Consider the following 23,624-nt stretch of genomic DNA (forward strand, 5'->3'; position numbering starts at 1 on the left):
TTTTGGCACAAAAGCATTTCAAATTTATGATTTCAGTTTCATAACTATTTAGTCAACATATGTATGTTTAATTTATGTCAATGGTATCGACAGGTATTGATAATTTCGATTCCAAATATCTCGAGAGCCATTACTCGCTGCGATTTTTACCAAGAGACCTTTTTTTACGTAAAAAACATCGTAAATGTATATTTTTTTACACAATAGTTTTATACAGGTACGGACGAAAAGTTATTTCTCTTCACACCAGTTAAAAATATGAAGATGTCACCCTCTACAAGTAGGAGTCTTATGACATAACATCAAAATCAAATTTCTCACGCCAAAAACTCCCAGACACCCATTTTCATCCAAATATTGACGTTACTTCAGAAATTATTTGGAAAAAAATCGAAATATAAATGAAACTTCTACACCATGTATCTCCGAAGCTAAGCATTTTTAGGACATACATTTGCACGAATTTTTTACTTATTTTTATCTGCAGAATATGCTGCCAAAGTTTTCGAAATACAGTTTGGACCACCCTGTATAAATTTGAGATAATTTATTTATTGTATTGTATTTATTAATTTACTTCAATCATGTTTTATTATTAAATACATCAGTATAATAGCCAAATGCGGGTTTTGTTGGTGGCAAATTGATTTTAATAAACGTTTATGTCTAACTAGCGTGTACCAGCGACTTCGTTCGCGTCGAATTATCATTTGTAATGGTGATGATAAAGCAAAGCAAGAATTTCCATTAACATACAAATTGGATAAAATTTTCTCACATTTATGTCAGCATGAGTGAAAACAATATGGCAATATTATTATATAACTTGGTAATATTTGAGGGGTAGTTTCATCTCGTTGGAATTTGACTTTCAAAAAATCCGTTTGCCAAAAATAAGCTTTTTACGTCAAGCAGTTTAAGCAGAATCGTGGTTAAGAAATTACCTAACTTTTTGGAACACCATGTATGATTTTTTAAAAAATTTCAAAATATGTAAAAAAAAACAAATAAATTATGCTTGTCCAAGCGTTTTCCCGAAAGACTAACCGTTTTTTAAATAACAAATATTGTAATATTTGAGGGGCGTTTTCACCCTCTTGGAATTTGAGATTCGAGAAACCCCTCCTTATCGAACCTCTACACCCCACAGTCAATCCGTTTGTCAAAAATCAGCTTTAAACGTCAAGCAGTTTAAGCAGAATCGTGGTTACTCAATGGTTATATTTTATGAAACACCCTGTATAAATTTATAAAAAATTTTAAAATATGTAAAACAACAAAATAAAATATACGTGTTTTACCACCCCCTTAGAATTCAAGTTTCGAAAAATCCCTTCTTATCGAACCTCTACACCCTAGTAAGTCAATCTGTTTTCCAAAAATCAGCTTTTTACGTCAAGCGTTTTAAGCAGGATCGTGATTAATCAATGACCAGATTTTTCGAAACACCCTGTATACATTTTTAAAAAAACTTAAATTATGTAGAAAAAAAAATAAAATATACGTATTTAAGCGGATACGTATTTTTTTTCGGAAACTTCACCATTTTTTAAATAAAAAATATTGTAATATTTGAGGGGTGGTTTCACCCTCTTGGAACTGGAATTTCGAAAAATCCCTTCTTATCGAACCTCTACACCCTAGAATCAACCTGTATGCCAAAATTGAGCTTCTTACGTTGAGTGCTTTGAGCAGGATCGTGATTAATCAGCATGTCAGTCACTTAAGGATTTTATATATTAGTATAGATAGTAATAAGCGCTTGACTTTATACAGGGGGTTTCAAAAACATGTGCCGTCTCTCGTGGAGAGATTTCTCACGTAAAAATGAGACTTATTCTTTATATCAACATAAGTCCGATTCTGCTTTGTTTCGTAGCTATAGTTAAAATCTTTTTTTTTCGATTTTTTATAATTTTCCTCCAAGTGCTTTTAGTGATTAGAATAAAATTTTGAGGGTAAAACTTACTACTGTAAGTGCAACATATTTTAATAATGAAAAAGTATCGACATATTCACCAGGGACGTATTCACCATATGTGTTATCACTGGAATATTTTTCTAAAAAAATTTTTAGAAAAATATTTTAGCAAAATTGTTTAATTAAAATATAAAAATAAAATTGCTAGCAAAATTGTGTACTTGTAAAACACTGATTACACACGCCGCAAGTACATGTGCGAGGGGTACCCGACTAGGGAATGCAATCCCGCACCAAAATCTGAATCCCGCAAACCTGCGGGATTAAAGCAATCAATCCCGCGGATCCGCAAAATTGCGGGACTGTAACAATAGTCATACATTTGGTCCTAAATGGTACAAAAGGCATTGTACATTTTGCTTAGGCCCACAATATAATGATATAGCGTGTATCTTAAACTAGCTTTACAGAAATTTGGACCGATGTATACAGGGTGTTCAAAAAATATAGTTAATTTAAATAAACTTAAATTTTATTATAATTTATCTACTTATTTTATAAATAAAAATGTTATTCTGATGTTGAAGTTTTTTTTAACTTCTGTTAAAAAAAAACTTCAACGAAGAAGGGGAATCCCCCGGGTTCCGAGCGTCGACGCATCGGCCCGGAACGAAGCGGATTGACCTTGATCATGATCGATATAGAACCCAGTAGTAATATGTCGATCCCGCGGATCCCGCACAGTAAATCCCGCAACTTTGATCCCGCGGAATCTCAGAGGGATCCCGCAAATGCGCAACAGCATTTGCGGGATTGCATTCCCTATACCCGACGCTCTGTACAGAGTTTTAAACTCACTGCAAGAAGAAGTAAGGAGCAAAATTGTAGACCGTTTAATGCTAATTAAAAGTTGTATCTTGATATTTTATGGATTTCGGTTTTCTTGATGAGATGAATGCAATTTTATTAATTCAGGTCTAATTAAACGTTTAAAAAAATATAGTGTCATTAACTGAACAAGTGTTAAATAAGTAATCATTGATTCCTCATCAAAAAATATGAAAGTTACAGGATGTTGAAACTTTAAACCTGAATCACCCTGTATAAACTAAATATTTTGAAATAAATATATATATTAAAAATATCGAACATGTAACTTTGAACAAATTGAAAATGAAAAACACGGTTGATAATTTTTCCGCGGTTAATAAAAGGAATTTATTCATAAAATCAATTTTATAAAAAATGCTTGTATGAGGTAAAATTCAACAAATGGATATGTAACGTGTATAAAATGAAAATAAAACATTCCCCAAATAATTCAGAATAAAAAGTAATTAAAATATTTTTTGTTCACAGTCGAGTAATCCTCAAACTGAAAATAAATTGTAATACCAACCTTACTAAACTATTTGTAAATTCATTATTATATTCATGTACTAAAAAAAATAAATAGTTTAGTAGATATGTTAGGGATATAAAAACGGATATCATCAAAAGTACAAAATGTTATAAAATGCCGTATACGTCTCGCAAGGCAATTCTTGTATTACAAATAAGAATTGCTCAATTCTTGAATTACAAAGAATTGCTGAATTCTTGTATTACAAAGAATTGCTGAATCCTTGTATTACAAAGAATTGCTGGATCGGACGTAAAACAAAAAGTTAAGTTTTTGATTTAAGCAAAATAATTCGTACTATTTCGGTTACTAAGCATATCTAACGCCCAGGACTAACCTCCATAACAATATCCCCCCCTCACCTTAACGAAAACCCAGTATAATATAACGATATTCAATACAGAATTCATGTTTCTTCATAATACTATTAAGGATGCCTTCAGGCAAAAATGCTCTTAGATCATTTTTATCATTGTCAGTAGATCCTTATTATTCAGGGTGTTTCAAAAAAAATGTGCCATCTCTCGTGGGGAGATTCCTGATGTAAAAATAAAATTTATTGAACAGAAATTTATCAACAGAAAATTTGAATTTTCATATGGGACACCCTGTATATTTTTAATTTATTAAAAATAATTTAAAATTATCTTTCCAAAAATATACACACTTGATATTTTGCTCGATTCCTCTTCGAGATATAGAGTATATAAAAATTCCCCAGCTTTAAATAAGTAGGCTTTGAATAGCACCGGCTGTAATGCAAAAAAAATTCTAGCTGTGAGCATCAATTAAAAGGAAAATAATATTTGCTATGAGAGATGCAGAATTTTATAACAATTTAAAATATATGTAACCAACATCAACACATTTAAACTATATCTAATAACAATAAAAATAAATAGCAAACCAAGACATGAGATTTTGCTACATGTGTTCTACATATCGACCGTCTTCTGTTAGGGACAGACGGGACAGTTTTTTTAACATTTCTCGCGGAATTCATTAACTCAGTGGGGGTGAAAGATACCCTCTCATAACCGCTAAGTATTTCTAATTCATGTCTAGATTATACGGAAGAATAAGGAACCTTTATTCTTCCGCAAATATATCCGTAGGATTAGATCCATAGGCACTAAATCAGGCGGCTTCGACAGCCAACGGCTGGGATCTTGGTTAGCTATTTAATTATTCTTGAAATTGGCTGCAAAAATTTGCTGATAACTTCAGCGTTCAGAGGCAGTGTGTCGTCTTGCTGAAATAATATGTTTTCGAGTTCCATTAAGGGCCTATCATCATAATAAGGGGTCCAAAGCATAGTAGTTAAAAGTGGCGAACTTTTAAAAATTCTGTATTTCGAAGGGGATTATAACAAAATATCAAGTGTGCTATATTTTTGGAAAGGTAATTTTAAATTATTTTCAGTTAATTAAAAATATAGAGGGTGTCGCAAATAAAAAATCAATTTTTCTGTTCACAACTGTTAAATTATTAATTTTAAAAAATATATACTTAAACCATTAAATTCTACGTAAAAGGATGCTTTGGAAATGTTTTCATAAAAATACAAAATTTTCCATAGCAAAAAAGTTACAGAGGTTTGTTAAAAATGCACATTTTTGAAAAACACCCCGTAACTCCGAAACGGTAACAGATATTGATGTGAGGTTTTCACCATCATGTTTTTGATGAAAATTGAGCCTTAGACACCGATATTACTTTTCGTCTATCTTCTATAGAAAAGGGTGTTTCCATTTAAAAAGCGTCGAATTTGACCCACCACGTGTTACCACTGGAATATTTTTCAAAATAAAAACATGTGCGCCACTGACTTTTTTTTCTTTTGATACCAAAATTGTCTAGTCAGTTTAATGCCAATTAAAAGTTATCTCTTGATATTTTGTCGAATTCGGCCTCCTTGATGAGATAAACGCAATTTTATTAATCACAATTAAAAAAAATAAAATAAAAATAAAATTAATAAATTATATATTTTACCTAATTTATTATTAAACATTATTACTCTTAGTTATTATTACTCTTCATCCAACGTACAAAAATTTCAAATAAAAAAAATAATGGTATTTAAGATAATTACAAAAAAACTAATTTTAAAAAGTTTTAACATCCTGTAACTCTAAAACTATGTATTTCCATACCCATGTTAGTAGGAACTTTTTTTCATATTTTTTGATGAGGAATCAGTGAGTACTTATTTAAAACTTTCGCAATTTAATGATATTACATTTTTTAAAGGTTGCTATTAGACTTGGATCACGGCAAATTAATAAAATTGCGTTTGTCTCATCAAGGAGGCCGAAATCGACAAAATATCAAGAGACAACTTTTAATCGGCATTAAACTGCTTACACTATTTCGCCAACAAGAGAAAGAAAAGTCAGTGGCGTGCATGCTTGTTTTAGAAAAATATTCCACTGATAACCCATTTGCACGTCCCTGGTGAATATGTCGACACTTTCTTAACATCAAAATATGTCGCATTTATGGTAACTTTTACCCTCAAAGTTTCATTCGAATGAATAAATGAACTTGGAAGAACATTATAATTAATCGAAAAAATAATAAGACTTTAACACCCTGTAGCTACAAAACAAAGCAGAAGTGGACCTATGTTGATATGAAAAAAAAATCTTATTTTTACGTGAGGAATCTTTCTATTAGAGATGTTTTTTTAAACACCTTGTATAATTTTAGGCAACCTAGGGATTGACTATGGTTTTGACCGCGCTGAAATTATAATCGATTGTTATTCCCCAACCGCCTTTGACGTCGTTTTTTTCGATCATACTGTATTATAGAAGGGCGGTAAAGTGCTCATGAATAAATTCTATTACACGAAGTTGATTATATACCGTCAACCGTCCGATGCCGCCGGCCAACATGCCAACACGTAATTTCCTTCCAAATTCCAAATTGATGGTGTGGCTGCAAAGAGAGCGATAGCTCTATTTTTGAGCGGCTTTAAACTTCGGTTATAAAGCCGTAATAGAGGGACGCGCGAGCCGGTTTTAAGCCGATCGCTTTTATTTCGGTGCGTTTTACTAGAAATTACCGTTCCGGATATGCTCACACGGAGCGTGTAATTGTAATCATTTCGGGTTTAACCAATTTATTTCTCTTGCGGAACGGAATGGCGACCGAATATCAAAATTGATAATTTGCAGCGCGCCAAAATGCAAATATTTGAGCTTAGACTAGGTACTATATCACAATATATTTCCCTTGAAAATATTCATCATCGGAATTATTCGTAAACAATCACTGATGTAATTGTTTACAAATTGAGATGGCTAGCTTTGAAATGTTGCTTTTATTGTGTATGTCTCCGGATCATCTTTACAAGAGGAAACTCTTTTTTATTAGTAATAAGATTTTGAAAATATAACAGGGTGTTTCTTAATGACATGCTAATATTTAAGGGCGTAATTCTTGGACCTATTCTAAGAGAAAAACTTCATATGAATACAGGGTGGCCCATCGAAAACGTTCCGCAAGGCATAATGGTCAGGGTAATTTTTTTTCAGAAAATTCTAAAACACGTCAATTTTGTTTGTGAGGGGGACAACTTTTGCCCAAAAAATGATTGCAAAATCTTCAACCCTCTAAGCGGGGGTGTCATCCCCCAACTTTTTTGAAATGGGAAGGGTGGTCAAGTGGTACCGCAATGAAAAGGGCTTTTTATTCTCTATATTTTCCCGCTTCGTTTTTGAAAATCGGTCGAGTCATTGAGAAAATATGAAGGATTGAAATTTGAAAAGTTTATCTAAACATTTATCAGAGTAAATGATAAGGATAAATTCCTTCGACCAATTTGCTGTTTTTTCTTATTATTTCTAGATGTTTACGCATTTTTTCACTTGCCACAAGATTGAACGATCAGTTCTTCTCAATATCGTTAAACTTTAATAACTTTAATAATTATGGTGTACTCACTTGCAGAAAAAGTGGAAATAATCGAACTTTATTTTAAAAATAACGAATGTAGCAATCGGGTTCCGCAGATATTCAATGAATGCCATCCTGAAAAACACCTTTATGGCAAAATTGTTCGCGAGTTAGTAGCAAAATTTCGCGAAACTGGTTCCGTTATGAATAAAAAGAGGCAGAGGGAAAACCCTGTAGTAAATGAAGCTATGGAGGTATTCGTATTGGGCCAAGTTGCCATGGATAGTACGCTGAGTACAAGAAAATTAGCCGGCGTGAATCGTACCAGTGTCCAAAGGATATTAAAAAAACCACCCGTACAAAATTCAGTTGGTACAAGAACTCAACGAAGACGATTTTGATCGTCGCTTGCAATTTTGTGAAACTGTGAGTGAACGAGTGGCAAATGACAATAATTTCCTATTTAATGTGTGTTTTTCGGATGAGTGTACTTTCTTTTTGAACGTGTAGTTAATCGGCACAACTGTCGTTACTGGGCTGAGGACATCCCCAGGGTTTTTCACGAGGTGCACACACAAAACACTCAGAAATTGAACGTGTGGGCTGGTATTTTTGGAAATTCTATTTTAGGTCAGTTTAACGATAAAACATCTAGAAATAATAAGAAAAAAACAGCAAATTGGTCGAAGGAATTTATCCTTATCATTTACTCTGATAAAGTTTTAATAAACTTTTTAAATTTCAATCCTTCATATTTTCTCAATGACTCGACCGATTTTCAAAAACGAAGCGAGAAAGTATAGAGAATAAAAAGCCCTTTTTATTGCGGTACCACTTGACCCCCTTCCCATTTGAAAAAAGTTGGGGATGACACCCCCGCTTAGAGGGTTGAAGATTTTGCAATCATTTTTGGGGCAAAAGTTGTCCCCCTCACAAACAAAATTGACGTGTTTTTGGATTTTTTGAAAAAAAAAATATTCTGGCCGTTATGCCTTGCGGAACGTTTTCGATGGGCTACCCTGTATATCCTAAACATAGCGATGCATGGGAACTATCGAATGAATTAGACTATCGTATGGTTACTGAATCAATGATTCCAACTATCGAATGGTTTTATTCTAATAAAATAATTCATTCATTTGTATACTAAAGCATATGTGACAACCTCGCCGTGCGACTAAATGGTTATCGTTGAGCCACGACTATCGAATGCTTTTGATAAATGAATTTTAGTATTCGTTTAGATTTTTGTGTGCATCAGTGCATTATTAGTTTCTCCAAATTTTTATAACTTCGCCTTGTAAATACTGTGCTATTTTTACGTTTATTAAAATATTTAAAATACTAAAATAGTAGTTTTTTTTTAAATCGACGATTGTGTGCGTGTGCAGGTGGTAAAATTATTTCCGAAAATTTGTGTGATTTTCCGTAGCCCGATCTTTCAATTATTTAATTTTATATGGTATATGGTCTATTTTTTCAAAGTAGCAATTTTGCGAAGTAGCAATTTTTAAGAGAGATGAGATGAACTTACAATTAATTTAAAAAAAACAAATTTGTATTTTAGATGTTTTAATAATATGAATTAGTTGAACTTAATAATCGTATTTAAGTAATGTGGTTAAGTAAATGGTTATCGAACTCAAATTTTGGGGTGAGAAAATTAAATTGAAACTTTTACACGTGCCAATTTAAAAAAAGTTAACGATATTTGTATTTTGTTTATGCTAATTCTCTTACATGTAGTTTTTTGCGAAGAAATATTTCATTTATTTTTTAAAGTAAATGCCAGTAAAAGTAAATATTATTTTTAAATAGTTATATAAAGATAATAAAATGTAATATAAATAATTTTAATTTCTAATTTTTTATTTATATTTTCCTTCCATTACACTGCATGCTTAAAAAATTAATAAATGTTTATATCTCTTTATTTTAAAATTTGTTGTTAATATAACAAATTAGTTCTGTAATTAGTATTATTTAATAAACCAACGTCGCCAAAAAATTTAGGGACTATATTATTTTTAAATAGGATCTAATATAAATGATTTTGACTTCTAATTTGTTGTTCATATTTTACTACTACTTAAATTAAAATGTTTATATTAAATTATTTTAAATTTTGATAAGCTAAAATAATTACAATCAGAATAGTAAACAAATTCTAATAAAGTCATATAGAGATCAAAATATAAAATACAATCACAAACAAATTAAAAGGTTATTTTTTTTAAAAAAAGATTAAAAAGTTATTTCTATCTCAATTATTCAATCCCAGACAACTTATGGCAAGCTTGGTTTGAAAATTAAAACAACTAAATTACAAATATTCGGGGAAATAATACTAAATTTAAGTTCAACAAAAAACAAACAAAAAAAATTTTGTATATCAAAGTAAGCATTTTTATGCATGGAAGACGTGTATGAAATATACCATTAGAGATATTTTGAAAAAAATATATAAAATTTTACCACCCTGTAATCACTTTCTTAAATCTGAGCATGTCATTAAGGAATACCCTGTATATTTAGCTTGCTTTGTTATGGGTAATCCCGTTTATATTTTTCCAAATTTCCATATCATTTTAGAGAGAAAAAAAGAAAATGTAATAATATCGATCAATTAATTAAGCTTTAACGTTAATTAAGCTGTTTTATCATTTTTAATTTTTTTTACAATAACTGCATAAGAAAAACTTAGTTAAAAGTTATATTTAAAAATACCGCTTATTAAAATATTTCATATGAGTTAAATAAGTTTTCCCATGGTACTTAGCAAACAAGATCTGCGACGTTTCAACAGGGAAAGTGTCTTTTATAAACAAACTTAACGACAAACTCGTTTGCGGAAAAGTTTGAAGACGCCAAACTCCTTAATATGCCACGTTAAGAAAATAGTTTAACAACAAAATTAGGTTTAGGTACGGATACTGATAAATTTTATCAATCTTGATAACTCGCGAATTAACGTTGCGTTTTCAAAATTGAAACTATAGAATGCAAAAAATACTTGTAAAAACAAAAAAAAACTTGTAAGTATCATAAAAAGAATAATTACACACACCGGAAAAGTCTAGGGATATTACAATTTTATCCAGCCATCGTCAGTAATTTTATTATTTGCATTTCTGATATAATAAAATTAAAATAAACAAATAGTTTACATGACGTATTGGAAATAAAAATGCGAAATTTACCGAATTTTTCAAATTTACCTTAATTTTTATTGAACTCAAAAAAATACACACATTTTTTTATTCTAAACTGTGATTTAAAAAAAAAGATAAAACCATTTTTACTTAATAAAGGATATGGCCTCCTTTACTGTTCATTACAGCCCTACATCGTCTCTCCATGCTCCTGATCAGGTTGTCGATCTCTTCTTGAGGTACAGCCTACCACGCTGCATTCACGGCCCGAACCAGATCCCTACGAGTTTCACGTGGCATACCCATTCTCAAAATTCTTCTTTGGACCGCGTCCCATACGTGCTCGATGGGGTTGAGGTCAGGAGATTGTGCCGGCCAGGGTAAGATGTTTAATTGAGCGTTACCAGTGAGCATTACCACTTACCACTTACCACTCTGGCTGTATGAGACCGTGCATTGTCATGCATGAGAATGAAGTTTCTCCCAAAATCATTGGCATATGGTAACATGACAGGCTCAAGAATTAAATCACGATATGTGTGATTCCTGTTAGAAACCATTCAAGAAAAACGAGATCGGTATTTCGGCCTAACTGGACTCCTCTCCAGACCATAACTGTTCCACCTTGATAAGGGTGCACTTCCTGAACATGATCCAACCGAATAAGATTTCCCGGTTCTCTGCATACCCTAAGCCTTCTCGAATCGGGATGAATTCCAAAGCGTAACTCATCCGTGAAGAGAACATTGGCCCATTGTTCATTTGACCACTTAACATGATCTTGAGCCCACAAATATCGTACGTCTCGATTTCCTCTCGTTAAGGGTTGAGCTCTCCAGGGGCGTCTGCTTCTTAAGTTGACCTCTCTTAATCTATTGCGAACAGTGTCAGGACTAACGGTTACAATATGTGTTTTCTGTAGAATTAAACTAAGCTCTGGTGCTGTAAGAGTCGGTCGACGTCGAGCATTTAATTGTAAAAAATGATCTTGCTGAGGAGTAGTAATGCGATGTCGCCCTGTGTGCCTTTCAGCAACATCACCACTTTCACGGTAGCGTGCACTTAATCGCGATATTACACTTTGCGTTGTATTTAATGCTCTAGCTACGTCGATTTGGCGCATTCCAGCTTCGAGCATACCCATGGTCATTAGCATTTCGTCTTTGTTAAGATGTTTACGCTCCATAATGTCGTTTAATACTAAACAGAGTTATTTGAATGAATTCTGGCCAGTTATCATAAAAACATAGCCAGTACAGGTTAAATTTGAACAATTGGTGCTAGGTGCTTTTTATACATTTGACAAAAAATGCACAAACACTTCTGAAAATATCCCAAATTTAGAAATAACTAGTGTGACTACTTCGATTCAATCGAAGTAGAAAGGATCGGCCTACAAATATGTGGTTGTTTATTCAAAACATTTATTTTTAACTTTAATAAAATGATATCCCTAGATTTTTCCGGTGTGTGTATTATTCATACTTTTGGGAGGGATCTAGTATTCTTAAACAGTATTCTTCGCTATCAAAATGACATTGTTTATTATTATTATCGATTCATTTTTTTTCAGGAATATGTTCAAGAAAATGACGAAACAACTACTCCATCAAAAACAACCAAAAGTTATGATGTATTAACCACCAAACCAAGTACTCTGATGAAAGACAACAATTTCAACGATTTTGTGGACACATCATCCTTGCATACTACCAGCCAAAGACCGAAAACCAATGATGCAGAAAAAGAAACTCCCATGACGGTGTCTGTTTCCTCATCTGTTGGTACAAAAAAAGGAACCACGAAGATCAACGATGAAGATAAAAACGACAAGAAGACTCAGAAAGAGTACCCAGAGCTAGTGGTGTCTGTAGTTACTAGTAAAACTATAGTCAATAATACAGTTGTCGCTCCTGTTACTACAGCTGATGGATTGGTTTCTTCCACTGAGTCTTTGTCAAATCAAACGCTTTTGGATGATAATTCTACGGAATCCTGGATAGTAGTAGCATCAGTAAGTTTGAGAATTTAGAACTTCAAATACATTACATAGAGTTTACTGTTACTGTTAGATTAGATAGAGATAAAATGAAAACCAAAGGTATATCTATATCTACAGTTTCCTGTAATGTCACTATTATTCGGTCATACTGTATTGTTTTATTGGCAAACGAGGAACCTTACCGAAAAACGGTATCAACTCTCTCTTTTCATCACTAGAAATTCCTTTATACAGGGTTGTTCACCACATACTACACGGAGTATTGTAGCTAAACGATTAGATTTTTACAAATTGGAAGTTTTGAGTTCGTTGAAGGACTATTAGAGTTACAATTTAAAAATATTTTTACCACATACAGAGTGTCCCAAATAAATAAAAAATATCAAAGTTAAATTTTTTTAAATGGAACACCCTGTATATTATTTTATTTTTAATTTCCACGATTAAAATAAAGGTAAATTTGATTAAGGCTTACCGCATTTTAATTTTACCGTTTTGAAATATTTACGTTTTTGTCAAAATACAGTAACAACTTTAATGCTTCATTTCTCTAAGGGTATTTAAGTTTTTAAAATCCAATATTGGTACTGACTTTTTTACTAAATATTATATTGCAATAATAAAAATTATACTACTTTATACAGAGTGTCTATTTATTTTAAATAATTACTAGCTTTAAACGGAAATAACTTTTTTAATTTAAATAGAACACGCTGTATATTTTACGAGAATCAGATGCACAGTTGAATTGTCTATCAAATTGTATTATACCAATTTGTTCCTATCTCTTCAAGTTTTCGTAGAAAATACATTTTCTTATAATTTAAACCTCATTTATCAATATACCCATGGAATACATACATTTTAGTTATTTTTAAAGAGGTAATAAATTTTCAAAGAGTACAGATACTGAAATTGTGGATATAATTCGCTTATTTCATTAAAAAATAAAAAAAAACTGTTTAAATATTTGTTAAAGAGGACTAATTAATATGATCCCAGTATTCATATTACATTAATAGACTGTTTGCCTTGATTAATACTAATTGCTCCAAATACTAAAAAACTGAATTTTGTATATGTGTTTAACAGTGTGGTAAAAAATAACACTTTATAAATCTTATTTAATTTTTTGACGAATGCTTATTTATAACAACGTTCATTTTCATAACTTATTATTATATTGTTTTCTGATTCAAATCTACATTTATTTAGAATAATTAGTAAACTATTACTAAAACTAAGTATGTAATTAACTATTTTTTGAGCGGAAATAATGGTGGTATATTAAATAATATACCTACTCTTTTACCAAAAATAGTTTTATTTAATAAGTAAACAAATGGGCTTGTAATATTATCGTTTATAGCACATCTACAATTTGTAAATTTGATGCTTTAAAAAAATCTAAAATGTCAATATTCCATGGGTATATTGACAAATGAGGTCTAAATGAGAAGAAAATGCATTTTCTACGAAAACTTCTGATTCTCGTAAAATATACAGGGTGTTCCATTTAAATTAAACAAATTATTGCAAAAATCCATATAAATTAAACAAATAAATTTTAGACACTCTCTATAAGGTGCTATTGTTTTTATTACTACGCAATATTTGATTAATAAATAAACTTCAGAAAATATTTAGCATTAAAATCTTTCATACATTTGGAAAAATGAAGTCCTGAAGAATATCAGAAAATTGAATATATTTCAAAAACGGCAAGGTTTGAAGTGCGATAAACAAGTGTGATAAACCTTAATCAAATTTACTTTTATTTCAATCGTAGAATCTAAAAGTAAAATAATATACAGGGTGTTCTATTCAAAAAAATACAAGTATAACATTTTGTCTTTATTTGGGACACTCTCTCTTGGTATTTTGTAAAAATAGTTTTAAATTGTAGCTCTAATAGTCCTTCAACAAACCCAAAACTTACAATTTGTAAAAATCACAAATCGTTTAGCTACAATACTCCGTCACAAATTAACTATAACAGATGCGAAAGAACACCGAATTCCGCGTTCAGGTTTCTGTGACCTTCAGAAAGAGTTCATAGACAATCCGCATCAATGTATAGTTTGGGTTATTATTTGTTTGGGTGAGAATAATCTGCACCAATATGTTATCGAGGCATATAATCTCACAGTAATTTAATAGATTACTCGTCATATTATATTAGTTCGTAGGAGATTAGGGAAAAAAAAAAGATATTTATAGTATAAAAAATTAATTTATTTAACAAAATTTAATTAAAGATGTGACAAAATAGTTACTTTTCTATTGGTTCTATCGGACTTTTTTCGACTATATAAATCTTTATTTGTAAACTTTAATGCATAAAATATTTTCAATCTAATAAATAATTTAATGATGTAAATAAGAGGAAATTTCTCACATGATTGGTCAAATTCTATAGTTTTCATTATATCAAACAGCCTCTGAATGTTTTCTTCAGTGCAAAACTCATCAAAATTTAATATAAATAATTTTTCGAGCCTGTACATAAAATGAACAAATTTTTCCACTTTCATGATCAAAGGCTTTTAAATGGGTAAATAATTTCGAGTTATCCAGAGATTCGGATTCTTTTGCAAATTTTAGACAAATATCACATTGATGTATTTGAAGACCCTTTTTAATGATGTAGTCAAACATAATTAAAGGCATTTTGAGTTGAAAACATTTCTCAGAGGCTGTTTGATATAATGAAAACTATAGAATTTGACCACCCATGTGAGAAATTTCCTCTTATTTACATCATTAAATGATTTATTAGATTGAAAATATTTGATGTATTAAAGTTTACAAATAAAGATTTATATAGTCGAAAAAAGTCCGATAGAAAGGTAACTATTTTGTCACATTGTTAATTAAATTTTGTTAAATAAATTAATTTTTTATACTATAAATATCTTATTTTTCCTTATAAATAAACACATTTGTATCCCATTTTAAATAAGATATACAAATTACCAAAACTTAGAAATAACAGTTCAAAAGTTCAACAAAAATCCTACACGCGTTTTTAAAAAGAAACATATAACCACGCACTATGTCACTCCAGCAAGCGAATACGACACAGCATGGGTTTCCGGACTAAACGACTGGTGTATTTACACCACTCAATAGGCGTGTCGGGTTTGCCGAACGGTTTTTGATGCAGTCGCTTTCTTTCGCATCTGTTATAGGTAATTTGTGACTCCGTGTCCTATGTGGAAATAACCCTGTATGTTATCCAAGCATACTAGATTTTTCGTATAAATTTAGAATTAAAGTTTAGAGATCTGTTGCCAAATTCAATTATTCACAGCGGTGGTCATATCCTTAGATTAAGGTCATATCCACCCCGAGAGTAGTTAAAAGGACACACTTCCTCTAAAGTTCTCATACGTCCTAAGCAGGAAATCTGATAATGAATTCTGAGTATAAAGGCAAAATAACGTTCGCAAAATACTCCGTTCACTGTATAGTTTAGCTGCAACATACCAGCATTAGTACCTAGCTTGTTTTAATAATTTTATTTGAAATAGATATGAATTATAAAACAAAATTCTTGACAGTAATAGATGTGTCTGTCATTTTAATTTCAAAACAGTTTACTTTATTTTACGAAGAAATAAGTTGGTTCAGTTTGAATGCAAAGCGGAAAATTAATATATTTAAATGTTTAATGCCAATTAACAAAATATTGTAAGTAAATTATAAAACTTATAATTTTCATTAGGTGCAAACCAGCCGCAGCGTGTCTGGAGCCAGGTATATTCCGTTTTCCGTGATAGAACAAGACGAACGAGTGAAACTACTCAACGAACCAGACGAAATGGAAAATAGTACAAACATAACGCCTACAGAGGACGATTTCTCAACTGAAGATGTTCTTTCCACATTGCCGGAAACGTCCACGAAAATTAAGACGTCCACGGAGAGTCTGATCGACAAGTTGGACCGAGTGCAGTCCGATCTATCCAGTGGATTATTGACAGGTAATTCATATTATTATAAGCTGTTATTATCGTCGCTAGCGTAATATTAAGAAAGGCCCAAATTTTAACCCTCAAACCGACCTAGTGAGATGAACTAATTTCAGATACAAGTATTTGAAATACAGATATAAGATACAAAATACGGTATTTTCATCTTATTTAATTATAAGTAACATCACAAGTTTAAATACAAAATATATCTAAAAAAATATTAAGTACTTAAATTCTTTATTAACACAAGTGATACTGCCATGACACCTTGCGTTATACGTCTGCAACACATACAGTGTTTCACAACCCATTTCGATTCCTGTATATCAGATATCAAAGCATCATCAATTTATGAAAAGTTTATTTGTCAGCCCGATTCCACCAAATGTGACAAAAACTCCAAAAATGAGAGGGCGTTGAAAAGAGGCTTTAATAACCTTTCAAATGATGTGCTACTCGATCCCGCATTACGTTTAAGTTTTTAAGGGCCGATGTTACCCCCGCGTGGGGTTTGAATTAGGGGCTTCAAAAATAGTCGCATCTTATTTCCCCTTCGAAAATAAAGTTGACATGTTTCACCGTTTTGTTCCTTTCACACCAGAAATGCCTTTAAATTGCCTTGTTTTGTTTGAACTGGGACACCCTGTATATGTTGAAACATGGCTGAAACATCGTATTATTAATGAAACTATTAGTCCTAGACAGTAGTTTATTTCATACATATTATTATTTCCGAAATTATTTCAGTGGTACTCAAAAATAAAAACATAAATAAAAAAGTACATTTATATGCAACACCAACATACAGGGTGGCCCATCGAAAACGTTCCGCGAGGCATAACAGCAAGGGTATTTTTTTTTTCAAAAAATCCCAAAAAACACGTCAATTTTGTTTGTGAGATTGCAAAATCTTTAACCCTCTAAGCGGGTTAACCCTCTCCCCATTAACCCTCTCCCCATAGAAAAAAGTATAAAGGAGTCAAGTCGGGTGACCGGGGAGGCCACTCAATTGCACCCCTTCGTCCTATCCACCGACCGGGAAAGTTATTGTTCAAAAATTACGCACATTTTGAGAGCAATGTGTAGGTGCACCGTCTTGTTGAAATATTAGTTCCGCTTCAACGTATCCAGAATTGTCCTCTATGATGTCAGTTAGAGCTGGGTCGATGGTATTTTCCAGTAAATCCAAGTACATATCATCTGTTAGATTTCCAGGAAGAAAAAAAGGACCTACAATAGAATTTCCAAAAATACCAACCCACACGTTCAATTTTTGAGGTTTTTGTATGTGCACCTCGTGAAAAACCCCGGGGGTGTCCTCAGCCCAGTACCGACAGTTGTGCCGATTAACTACACCGTTCAAAAAGAAAATACACTCATCCGAAAAACACACATTAAATAGGAAATTATTATCATTGACCACTCGTTCACTCATAGTTTCACAAAATTGCAAGCGACGATCACAATCGTCTTCGTTGAGTTCTTGTACCAACTGAATTTTGTACAGATGGAAGTTGTGTTTTTTTTAATATCCTTTGGACATTTATACGATTCACGCCGGTCTCATTGACTAATTTTCTTGTACTCAGCGTACTATCCATGGCAACTTGGCCCAATACGAATACCTCCATAGCTTCATTTACTACAGGATTTTCCCTCTGCCTCTTTTTATTCATAACGAAACCAGTTTTTTGCTACTAACTCAGGAACAATTTTGCCATAAACCTGTTTGTCAGGATGGCGTTTATTGAATATCTGCGCAACCCGATTGCCACATTCATTATTTTTAAAATTAAGTTCGATTATTTCCACTTTTTCTGCAAGTAAAACATACCATAACTGTTAAAAAGTTTAACGATATTGAGAAGAACTTCAACGCACAAGTCACAGAACAGCTATCTAGCAACTACCCCACCTGATCGTTCAACCTTGTGGCAAGTGAAAAAATGCGTAAACATCTAGAAATAATAAGAAAAAACAGCAAATTGGTTGAAGGAATTTATCCTTATCATTTACTCTGATAAATGTTTAAATAAACTTTTCAAATTTCAATCCTTCATATTTTCTCAATGACTCGACCGATTTTCAAAAACGAAGCGGGAAAGTATAGAGAATAGAAAGCCCTTTTCATTGAGGTACCACTTGACCCCCCTTTCCATTTGAAAAAAATTGGGGGATGACACCCCCGCTTAGAGGGTTAAAGATTTTGCAATCATTTTTGGGGCAAAAGTTGTCCCCCTCACAAACAAAATTGACGTGTTTTTGAATTTTCTGAAAAAAAATTACCCTGGCCGTTATGCCTTGCGGAACGTTTTCGGTGGGCCACCCTATATGCATCTAGTTCTTTTCAAAATAATAGACACATATATTGTTTATGACATTATAAAGTTATAAAAAGTCAGATAAAATATTTCCAATACACTCTCCTAACCTAAATTATACTTCTCGTTGTTCATTTATGCTCTAAATGGTTCATTTAAATAGACCAAGCATCATAATCCTTGCACTATTTCACATTTTATTCTTGTATCATATACATTAATTAATTGTAAGAAAATACGAACAGGGTAGATCATTAATACTGCTAATTAGTGCAGTTTATCTTGAGTGGATGCAGTAAATGTTACTGGCTCTTAAATATTACGATTTCATTTACGGTATGTATTGCTTGCCGAGTTGTGTTACAGTTTATATTCCATCAGATGTTGCAATTAATTTAGAAATACCTAGTACAAGGGTAAGCAATTGCTGCTAGTATAAGTACAACGCTTTATATATTTCAGTTTATATGTATGTATACAGTATGTCCCCGGATAATTTTTACAATACGAAAAACTTTTTTATTAAGTATTGGTATTTTGAGAAAAATGCATTCTTCATAACAAATTTTGCTTATTTTGAAATGGTTAATCCCATTTATACTTTTCCAAATTTCCATACCGTTTTAGAGAAAATTAAAAAAAAAAACATGAAAATATAGAACTAAGTTAACAGCGACAACCAAGAAAGTAAAGAGGCAACCAAGTAATGAGATATTTGACTCTCCGGAGTGCGGAAGAGAGATAACATCACGTATCGGGCTTATCAGTCACAGAAAAGCTCATGAAAGAAAACTCCAGCGTAACTATCTTCTGATGCGTGTCAAATACTCGTCAACGAATAATGGCAGAGTAGTAGAGCTTTATACTAATAAAATTAATTTGCCTAAACGTAAAAAAATGGGTAACTTTTCAAGAGATTTTCTCCTTTCGTCGAAATTAATAAACAAATAATCAAAGAATATACAGACCGGACCACCGTAGTAGTAACATAGGCAGAACCGGACGAATTAGCGTATACCCGTCCGCCGGATAAAAAGCAGGCGAAAAAATGCGATAAAATAAAAATAGGTAGATATGTGATAGGAATGTTACAGAATTTGTATTTATTCGTGTTTTAATATCCAAAACGAATACGTAGATTCTCGCTACAGCTCTCGTGTAAAATTGATTTTTTAAGTAAAATAATGGATGTTTACGAAGTTCGTGAGAAAATTCAAATTGTAAAATGGTATTTCCCAAATAGGTCTTATCGGGATATACAAACAATTTTTCCACAAACTTTTGTAAACGGGCCAATTCCATCTTTACCTACTATATCAAGAGTTATTAATAATTTAGAAACACATGGGTGCGTGCCCGCAAAAAACACACAATGCCTGATGTGTTGATTAATGAAGAACAGGAGTTAAAGCAAGTGTTTGGGGTGGTTTTGTAAGGGAGCATATGATTGGTCCATTTTTTATAAAGGGTAATTTAACTGTTGCAAAGTATTTGGACTTGTTACAGCAGCAGATTGTCGCTAGAATTCGTGAGTTATTAGGAGAAAGATTCCACGATGTCTGGTTTCAACAAGATGGTTGCCCTGCCCACAATACCCGTATTGTACAAGAATATTTGAACAATACTTTTCCCAACCGTTTAATTAGTGAACATGGAACTATTTCGTGGCCCGCTAGATTACCAGATTTTTTTATCCCAATGATTTCTTTTTGTAGGGTTATGTAAAATCCAAAGTGTATGGTCATAATAGGGCTAATAATCTGGATGAGCTTCAAGTAAAAATATCAGAGGCTTTCCAAACTATTAGCCCTAATATGTTAGCCAATGTCAGACGGGGATCTTACGACCGCCTAGGCTTCTGTCTAGCACAAGAAGGTGGTCTTTTTGAACACTTGTTATAACTTTTTTTTATTTAGAGTAATATTTTAGTTATTTTCGGGTTTAGAGAGTTATTTATTTTTAGTTTTGGCTTGTAAACACACTCAAATAATAAATATTTAAGTATTTTTATTTTAAATGTTACCTTAAGTGAAGGTAAACACTTAAAATGAAAATAATAAATACTCGGCACTCCTCGCGTTGTATTCCTAGTGTCACGACCGACCCGTCCAAGCACAACTGCAACTGCGTACTGCCTGACCAGCCTACTAGCCGGCAGTGAATCTCTAGTACGAACGCAAATCGGGTAAACGTAAATTCGTCCGGCAACTTGCTATGTTACTAGTAGCCTGGTCTTCTCTGTATAGCCATACATTACTAAACAGATGTATAAACACTGTATTAAAAAAGCCTCTGTTATTTGTCAATTGAAGCTTTTTTGTCAGTTTTTCTTCAGACATATATCTTAAATTTGGAAAAATAGTCCTTTTAAGCTAAGTTGAATAAAATATTCTAAATTCTTGATATTAAAAACCTATTCATCTGCCTTATTTTGCTCGTATTTATTTTCTCCATGTATACTATTTTATTACAGTTGAGGGTTGGAACCTTTGGTGTTAAACAGCAAAATAAAAACACTAAATCACCACAATACACCAAAACACTTTTACTTTTACACTGGACGCGCGTTTCGCTAACCATGTTAGCATCATCAGCAGATGATTATAAACTAAAAAGATAAACTGAATTGGCTTTGCATGATTTAAGAAACCAAATATCTGCTCCTAATAACCTAATCTTAGTACTAAACTTACGATAAAGATTCAGTTCCGTTGACCATGAAGCCATCGAAGATTACAGTTGAGGGTTGGAACCTTTAGTTAACAACAAAATAAAAACATTAAATCCACACAATATGCAAACACTTTTACTTTTTACACTGGCGTTGTTAACCATGATAAAGAACATCAGCAGATGATTATAAACTTATATATATATATATAACAGTTTATAATCATCTGCTGATGATGCTAACATGGTTAGCGAAACGCGCGTCCAGTGTAAAAGTAAAAGTGTTTTGGTGTATTGTGGTGATTTAGTGTTTTTATTTTGCTATACTATTTTAACTAAAATGTAATGAGTTTTAATTTAAGAAAAAAAAATAGTAAACTGGCATTACTGAACCTTTCAGCTTCTAAAGCTTATGGAGTTCTGAAACGGACAATATTTCGTACTAAGGCTCTAAAATAAACACCAACTGGAATATGGGCATAGAGCTGCAAATCTATATAGATAATCCTGGAGCGGTATTCAACCGGATGAAGAAAGTTATGCAGCCGAAACATCAATATCGAACTTTGATTGAGGCTTACCATACATACCATAAATAAAAATTTAGCCAGCAATACAGCTTGAGCTTGGACTTTGACAATTTAAAAACTATAATGTAGTTTTCATTAGACTAACTGTTAATAATGTAATCAAGTCTATTAGCTTGCATTATTAATGCATTTTTCAGGTGTTCGACATTGTATTAGTTGCCACGATATATTTCATATTTCAAAAATCCCCAAAATCAGAAATCGAGAACGAACAAATCCGGGAATCAAGGAGGCTCATCATATGGGTCCAAACCCAATTCATTGATTTTGAAAATAGTCATTTAACAAGGTTCTAATATTTACGTTGTAGGTTAAGTAGTGAAGGGGAGCCTCATCTTGCTGAAAGTATATTTCACGTAAATTAGCTAAAGGAATATTTAAAAGTTCCGATAGGATATAACTTCCAAGATTTACAAATAGCGGTAGAGAGTTAAGTTTCCCTAATATATAAAGAATTTATTAGTGGCTCTCAAAATAAAACAAGAGACAGATAGCAGTATACTTTTAATAATTCTTTAGTTTCTTTTATTATCAATCATGGCCTACTAATAAATATGATCTTTTAATATTTTTTTTAAAAAATATTGCAGTATATAGTGAAAATAAATATCGAGTGATATATATTTTTGAGAAGGTTATGGCAAGCCAGATTATACAGGGTGGCCCATCGAAAACGTTCCGCAAGGCATAACGGCTAAGGTATTCTTTTTTTCAAAAAATCCAAAAACACGTCAATTTTGTTTGTGAGGGGGAAACTTTTGCCCTAAAAATGATAGCAAAATCTTCAACCCTCTGAGCGGGGGTGTCATCCCCCAATTTTTTTCAAATGGGAGGGGGGTCACTCGGGGGTCAAGTGGCGCCGCAATGAAAAGAACTTTCTATTCTCTATATTTCCCCGCCTCGTTTTTGATAATCGGTCGATTCATTTGAGGAAATATGAAGGATTGAAATTTGAAAAGTTTATTTAAACATTTATCAAAGTAAATGATAAAGATAAATTCCTTCGACCAATTTGAGTTTTTTTCTTATTATTTCTAGATGTTTACACATTTTTTCACTTGCCACAAGGTTGAACGATCAGGTGCGGTAATTGCTAGATTGTTATACTGACCCACAATAGTTAAACTGACCCACAATAGAATTTCCAAAAATACCAGCCCACACGTTCAATTTTTGAGGGTTTTGTATGTGCACCTCATGAAAAACCCTGGGGTTGTCCTCAGCCCAGTACCGACAGTTGTGTCGATTAACTACATCGTTCAAAAAGAAAGTACACTCATCCGAAAAACACACATTAAATAGGAAATTATTATCATTCGCCACTCGTTCACTCATAGTTTCACAAAATTGCAAGCGACGATATATTAAATTGTGTTCGTTGAGTCCTTGTACCAACTGAATTTTGTACGGGTGGAACTTGTGTTTTTTAATATGCTTTGGACATTTGTACGATTCACGCCGGTCTCATTGGCTAATTTTTTTGTACTCGGCGTACTATCCATGGCAACTTGGCCCAATACGAATACCTCCATAGCTTCATTTACTACAGGATTTTCACTCTGCCTCTTTTTATTCATAACGGAACCACTTTCGCGAAATTTTGCTACTAACTCGCGAACAATTTTGCCATAAAGGCGTTTGTCAGGATGGCGTTCATTGAATATCTGCGCAACCCGATTGCCACAT

General features: G+C 32.4%; 1 protein-coding gene across 1 annotated transcript in view; it reads left to right on the forward strand.

Moving 5' to 3' along the window:
• Positions 1 to 23,624, forward strand: part of LOC115878467 (mucin-5AC) — a 239,996-nt gene that overhangs the window by 182,696 nt on the left and 33,676 nt on the right. The window contains exons 3-4 of the mRNA XM_030894985.1: positions 11,952 to 12,392; positions 16,108 to 16,366. Of these exons, the coding sequence (XP_030750845.1) occupies positions 11,952 to 12,392; positions 16,108 to 16,366 (700 nt within the window). The remainder of the gene's footprint in view (positions 1 to 11,951; positions 12,393 to 16,107; positions 16,367 to 23,624) is intronic.

Source organism: Sitophilus oryzae, unplaced genomic scaffold (assembly GCF_002938485.1).
Source record: "Sitophilus oryzae breed Bouriz unplaced genomic scaffold, Soryzae_2.0 scaffold_1512_pilon_pilon, whole genome shotgun sequence".
Taxonomy (NCBI): Eukaryota; Metazoa; Arthropoda; class Insecta; order Coleoptera; family Curculionidae; genus Sitophilus; species Sitophilus oryzae.